Below are 7639 nucleotides of genomic sequence, written 5' to 3' on the forward strand. Positions count from 1 at the left end.
ATTGTGTCAAAAACTTGAGCCAGATTTTGGTTTTTGGCAGTTGAATTCAGGAGTTTGTTTATGCACGCAGGGCTAATGTTGGTCTTAACACAATCCTTTACCCTGGAACTCTCTTGCCAAATCTGTGCTGCGATGGGCGAGAATTGTGATGTAACAGGAAGCTGAGCTATATTATAAAAGTGAAATATAGCACGGGGCACAGGGGCAGACTTTTTAATGAATCCAAAAGATCCACATTTGGTGAAAGGAAATTACCATGGCTGGGTATAATAGGATGTTTCAAGTACTTTTGTGTCATTTTTCTTTGACTAGTTGTTTTCTGTGACTGTTTTTTTTTCTGTCTGTTAAAAACTGTGGGAAAGCTGTTATGCATTTAATTTTATTCTGACAGTCACTCTGTGCTAAAGGATTAAACAGTATATGATGTTATGGTGTAATGCAGTGTTTCTAGTGTACCTGGCTGCAGGTAATCTCCACTCTGTGCATCCCATAGGAGAAATCATCTGAGACAGTGACGGACTCTTCCTTCACAAGGTCAAAGAAGGACGGCCAACCTGAACACATAACGGCATCATGTTATGAAGGGGTGAGCAAACAAGTGGAGTGACATGCAAAGGACAGCACTGGTCCGACCCTTGTGTCTGATGTGAGCTGGCGCTGGCTTTGAGGCCAAAATCAAACCTATCGAGTTGGTCGGTCCAGCACTATAGTGGCCGAGACGGTTCAACACAAACACTAAAGCCACAACACAAACACAAAAGCTTAAACACAAATACAAAAGCCACAATACAAACGCAAAAGCCACAATACAAACGCAAAAGCTACAACACAAATATAAAAGCCCTAACACACAAGCAACAACGGAAGTGAGTGACAATGCAAGTGAGTGTGTTGTTGACAAACTGAGCTGGCGGATGGGCAGGAGGAAAGTTCTTGTATGTTTGAGAAGTGAAACATGGTTCCTTGCCAATTATGATTACTGTCACTATGTGACGGTCACAAATAAGCAATGTTGCTCAATATGTTTGTATTTTCATATGTATGTACTCTGCCATTTAGGCTACAAAGGAAAGGGTTTACTGTTCAGGTGAGAAATGCATTTTCCATGTGTGAACAAGTCCCAAACGTACGTGTGTGTGTGTGTGCCTATTTGTAGGGTAAGACTGAGGATACGCAACAAAACCATAAACTCTACAATTAATATACAGTCTATGAACACACACTTTTACATGACTTTAAATACAGTGTTAACATAAGAGTCCACAGTCTGAATTGTATTTATTTATTTTATTTTCCATTAGTAGGCACAAAGCAAGGTCATGGTTAAAATTCTGTTGTTGTTTTTTTAAATTCAGACCAACACGTGTATGACCATGAACGTAGAACATGTATGTGTCTATGACATATGTCAATAATACTGTAATAGGCAGCATTTTGAAGGTAACACAATTAGAATTCACTTTAAACATCTGTTTACCATACACATGTGTTTGTGTTGTAGCTCTTGCGTTTGTGTTGCAGCTCTTGCGTTTGTGTTGAACCGTGTCGGTCACTGTACAGCACTTTGTTTCAGACTGAAATATTTCAATGAGGGCACTTTGGAGTTTAATTAATCAAATTCTCAAAAAAAACTCAAAGCATCCTGAAAAAACAACAACTTTAAAACAGTTTTCTTTCCTGAAATTAGCCTCCAAAATCCCTGTGATAAATGAAAGTCCTCTCCAATCCATAACAGCACTACTACCAGATTTCTTTTTAGCATAATGGGATCTTTAAAAGATTCTACTCCTGGTTATGACACTATTAATGCAAAACTACTTAAAGTGGGTTCTGATGCCATCACCGAAACACTGACCCATATATTTAAAAGGAATTGTGCCACAGGAATTGAAAACAAACAAAAATAATCCCCATTCACAAAGCTGAAGATCCCTTTGGGAAACCACAACAAACAGGGAATTATTGGAAAGACTTACAAAGAATGTTATCGAAATTTGACACTTTTGGACCGATGGTGGGGTTTTGCTATGAACAAAGTCCACACAACGATACACTGGTAAAGGCAAATTACATTTAACCAATGTAACAATTAATGTTAATATTGTATGTCGCGCATGTTTTCATATGCAGTGTGCAAATTTTCCACCAAAACATGTGTTTCTTAAGAGTGATACTATATTGTATCGGGAGCCATTAAAGTGATTTGAGTACCGCAGCAACGTTTAAGTGTACATATTTAGCCCCAAACAAGAAGAAAATGTATGTATATAAACCCAAAGACAATAATTTCATAGAGTATGTTCAAAAAAGAATTTCAGGCTTCAGAGAAGTGACTTGCTTTGGCGGAAATAGCCCCGGCTTGTAATGATAGCAGAGCAGAGAAAAGACCTGCAGGTGAAAAAACTGACCTACTGGGTTACAGTGGTTCAACTTACCCGATCCGGAGTCAAATTTAGTGTTTGAGCTATAAAAATGAAACAAAAATGTTAATTAGAAAACGTTTGTTCATTTCAATGTTTAAAAAAAAAAAGTACTGCCTTGCCTTTCTTACAATACTCTAATATTGTAGTAGAGTGTCATGGATCCCAACATCTGACCCCACACCCAGACAGACAGACAGTGCAGCTCTCACCTGAACAGCAGGGCCCCGCAGACAACACAAGTGTAGGTCCCCTCATCTTTATGATGTGTGAACCCTCCAGTGAAGGCACTGTGGAAAGTGGCTGTATTAGTCAAACTGAATGGCCCAACATGATGAACAAATGAGTTCTTGTTTAGGGCGCAACAAATACTAGTATTCATGCTTTTTTTATTTTTAGCTTTTTTAATTGCTTGGTGTGATTGATTCCTTAGTTGACAGCAATGTAAGCAGTCGGCAGGAGACGCTCCGGGGTGCGCAAGGATTTTGTATCTGAATTACGACCAGGACTCACATTTTTTATTTCTTTGTTCATTATTCGTGACGCAACAATTTCACACAGTCAAAGACATCATGTAGCCTGTTCACAATTGTAGGTAAGTGTGTGCATGTTATGGCATGCAAAAAGGTTAAATGACACAAGAATATTCAATGAAATTCTGAGAACAAGAAAATTAAGAATATGAATTGAAAGTTAAGAACTGTCCCTGTACATTTTCATGATATTCCTTTCCCTAATAAGCTTGGGCTGTATATTGCCATGAGACGTGTATAAACACTGCCAGAAGGTTTTTGTATTAAACAGTGCAAAAGGTTATATTATGACTTGCTAATTTATGAAACTTTGAGTAAAATGAAATGTAACTTGATATCAAAATGCTTATGGTCAGCAGGTGGTTCCAGCGGCTTGTCCTACCTCTCAGTTCCTCTCTCCTGGGTAACATGGTATTGCATAGGTGTGAGCCTTTTCTTCAGCTCCTCCTGAGGGAAGCTCACTGGCCATGTCTTCTTAGTCCTACATGCTCCTGATGGGGGAAAGCAGGGAGGACAAAAAATATTAACTATGCAGGTTTTCGGATGCCAATTCCTCAGTCATGCTTAGTCACACAATATAAATAAAAGCAGGTTGGCCAAAAAAGTGAGCTTACTGTATAATAATGACAACAACAATAATAATAATAAACCTTGCTTTCATAAGACTTATAGACAGTGAAGCAGTTATTTCTGCCTTAGAATATTGGAAATAAAAAAATATGACGACGTTTATTCTACAATGTTTAACTTCAAAATTGTTGTACAAACCCCAATTCCAAGTTGGGACGTTTTCAACCAATATTCAATTGAATACACTACAATGACAATATATTAAATGTTGGAACTGATAAACTTTTTTTTGTTGTTGCAAATATTCACTTATTTTGAATTCGATACCTGCAACACGTTCCCAAAGAAGCAGGGGACAGGGGAATGTTTATCACTGTGTTACATCACCTTCACTTTTAACAACTCAAGCATTTGGGAACTGAGGGCACTAATTGTTAAAGCTTTGTAGGTAGAATTCTTTCCCATTCTTGCTTGATGTACAACTTCAGTTGCTTAACAGTCTGGGATCTCCGTTGTCGTATTTTGCACTTCCCCACATTTTCAATGAGAAACCGGTCTGAACTGCAGGCAGGCCAGTCTAGTACCCACATTCTTTTCTTATGAAGCTGTTGTAACATGTGCAGAATGTGGCTTAGCATTGTCTTGCTGAAATGAGCAAGGACAGTACGTCCTTGAAGAAGACTTTGCTTGGATAGCAGCATATGGTGCTTTCAAAGAGGTGCAAGTTACCCACTCCATGGACGTTAACAATCAGAGATGCTGGCTTTTGAACTTTGCGCTAATAACAATCTTAATGATCATTTGCAAAAAAATTTGAAATGTGGACTTGTCAGACCACTGAACACTCTTCCACTTTGTGTCAGTCTATTTCAGATGAGCTCGGGCCCAGAGAAGCCGGCAGCGTTTCTGGGTGTTGTTAATGGATGGCTTTCGCTTTGCATGGTAAAGTTTTAACTTGCACTTGAAGACGTAGCGACAAACTGTTAACTAACAGTTTTCAGAAGTGTTCCTGAGCCCACGTGGTAATATCCTTTACATATTGACGTTGATTTTTAATGCAATGTGAGGGATCAAAGGTCACGTTGGTTTTCGAATATTTGCAAAAATACAATAAAATGTATATGTTTAAACATTACATATCTTGTCTTTGTGGTGTATTCAATTAAATTTGGATTTGAAAATCATTGGACCTTTCCCAATTCCCAAATTTGTTCCTCCTCGACTGCTTGAACCTGGGGCTTGTGACCTAGAAATCATTCCGAGCACCATGTTGAAGGATTTCGCAATTCCTGAAATGCACATCAAGGAGTGAGGATCGTGCATCTAGGAGGCTCCTCCAAGGAGTTAAAATTGAGGATACACTGATGTACCCTCTGCAGAAGAATCTTTACCCATGGCATGTAAACACAGAGGCGTGCCAGAGCAAACGGAGGAGAGAGCGAGAAAAGTGGAGAAAGAGAAAGCTTAAAAGGGTAGCTATTGTTTTTTTCAACCTATGTTTTTGTGTCCAAGTGACTGATGAGAACAACAATCTTTGAAACTGGTCCAGTATTAAGAGAGTTTGCTGCAGTTGGCAGCGGAAAAACAAGTTACAATGTAAGTTATTAGGGCAATTGTCCAGCTTCACCAAAGCAATGGACTCAGCCAGTGACCATTTACCATGGTAGTGACACCTTTTACACCAATTACAATATCAACACCCCCAACACTGAAAACAACTGTAAGAGTAATGATCATTATCTCTCACAATGCCTGACGATTATGACCCGGACAGCAGATCAGATAGAGACATGGATTACAAAAGGGTAAAAGATGTTGTAAATGTGGTCGCACCCGCCATGAGCCTGACACATGTACACTACAGAAGCCATGCCGTGAATGTCAGGAGATTCACCTTCATGAACTGCACATCCTTGCTAAGCCAAGTTAAGGTGTCTACCTCATCACCCCAGTGGAGAGGGCATCACTCACCCCTATCAAACAAGTTGCAGCTGTCTGTCTGAAGGTTGTTCCCGTTATTGTGAGTAATAGAAAGAAATCATTGCGTACTTATGCTACTTTGGATGATGGCGCTAAACGTACCATCATTCTCACAGAGGTAACACACCATCTTGGGCTTGTGGGAGACATTTGAGTCCATGGCCTGAGAACAATAAAAGAACATTGCTCACATCAAAGGGTCTTCTATAAGTTTCCACAAAGCATCACCAGCTCAACCTGACAAAGGACATACCATAAAAGGGACATCCTCTGCTAACAACCTGACCTTGGCTGAACAGATATACCCAGTGCCTGCTTTGCAGAGGCACTAACGCCACCTGAGAGGTATCCAGCACTTCAGCAAAGTGCAGCCACTTCTCATCGGAGCTGACAATACGCACCTGATTGTGGCCAAGGAACCCGTATGTCTCAGCCCTAGTGGCGGACCAGCAGCAGTACACAGAGCTTGGCTCTCCAGGGGCCTGATGGACTTATGCCTCATCAAGTGTCAACCAACTGCTTCTTCTCTTGCTGTGTATCAAAAATGCACCTCCACTGAGAGCACCTGTCTACGCGGCGCCGTACGGAACGGAGACTGGCAGGCGACCCGGCCAAAGCTATAATCTACGAGGCAGAGATAAAGAAACTTATTGAGTCCAAAAAGCTCAGTCACTCATCACTTGGTTGAGCACAGCGGGAAACACGGGCTTGTGTTTAATTGCTCCTTGATTTATCAGGGACTTTCCCTAAATGACCAACTCCCTCTAGGTCCAGCTCTTAGTCCGTCACTGCTTGGAGTGCTATTGAAGGTGCACTGCCACACAACCACTTTTACTTAAATTTTTTGAAATATGTTAAGTCCATATGTGTTTGAGTTATGTCATGAATGTAAAAATTAACTGCTACTTCCCCTGTCAGCTCTAGCCACTGAAAAAAAAATATAAGCAGAGAAATCAGGCCAATGACAAAAGATGGTCAGTCTGACGTCATGTTGCCTGACCTCATTACTATTCATGAGCTTGCCCGGTTGTGCTGGGTAAAGGATGCTGATAGCCAGGCTCTCTTTGGCTAGCTGTTGACCAAACAGAGTCAAGCAGCTTAGCTTGTTAAATATTAATGAGAACTTCCACAAATCAAGCTGCGTCTTCTTGCAGGCTTTCTATAACACGCTAGAATGGCTTGAAATAAGGTAACCAAGGCATGTTTTTCACAAACAATGTTACAAAGTCCATGAAAGTAATGAAATGTAGTAGTAGTAAATATAGTCTGACAATATAATGGAAAGGATATCTAAGGAGGTTGACCTTTCTGTTAAATACTAAGATCCTTTATTTAAATATTAAAACAAACTCACACGACTGTACATAAACAGAAATTTTAGCATCATAAAATACACAGAATTTAAAGTTGACAGAAACAAAATAAAACTATGTAAAGGCGTTTTGGGGAATCTTTCCACTTTTCCAACCATCACAACTATAATTTTAGTGAAATAAACAGTTTACAGATTTACATACAATATGTTGTCTCTATACACGCTAAAAGTATTGCTTTTTTTTTTTAAATGGAGTCTGATAGGTTTAGCGCTAGCGACAGCTAGCTCTGGTTTTAAAGGTCTATCTCTGTAGGGGTCCGTTCCATTATATTGTCAGACACTTAGATTATTAATCTGAGTTTGTCAGTGGCAAAACGAGCACTTTTGTGAAGGTACATGCTGGACAATTGCCCTATTAATTTACATTGTAGCCTAATACTGGACCAATGTCAAAAATTGGTGTCACTATTGTTCAGAATATGACAACAGAATCTTGGTTTTTACCATAGTTTATGGTCAGCTCTGTGCCTTGCTATGGTTACTGTACACAAACCAACCAGCCAACAGTTTGTAAGGCTGCAGACCTGATAAGGAGAAAGACAGCTACTTTTAAACAGGTTTTTGGATATAACGTACACATCTCTATGCCAACCTTTTCAAGAAGCTGGTTGAAGGAATAAAAAGGAGGAGGCTGTGCATGGAGGATAGGTAAAACAAAGGACTTTCACCCAGGAGAGCGGGGATAGTATCCCGCTATGTGTACAGATAACACGGCACTTGCCAATTTAATAAATAACCAATTTAGGAAAGTGGCGTGGAAA

The 7639-nt window shown here is 39.8% G+C and overlaps 1 protein-coding gene across 1 annotated transcript in view; it reads right to left on the reverse strand.

Moving 5' to 3' along the window:
• The window catches only part of msrb3 (methionine sulfoxide reductase B3), a 22125-nt gene that overhangs the window by 1191 nt on the left and 13295 nt on the right, over positions 1-7639 (reverse strand). Inside the window, 4 exon segments of the mRNA XM_032505709.1 lie at positions 457-554; positions 2436-2464; positions 2633-2710; positions 3336-3444. Coding sequence (XP_032361600.1) covers positions 457-554; positions 2436-2464; positions 2633-2710; positions 3336-3444 — 314 coding nt within the window.

The sequence above is a fragment of the Etheostoma spectabile genome, chromosome 23 (assembly GCF_008692095.1).
Source record: "Etheostoma spectabile isolate EspeVRDwgs_2016 chromosome 23, UIUC_Espe_1.0, whole genome shotgun sequence".
NCBI lineage: Eukaryota > Metazoa > Chordata > Actinopteri > Perciformes > Percidae > Etheostoma > Etheostoma spectabile.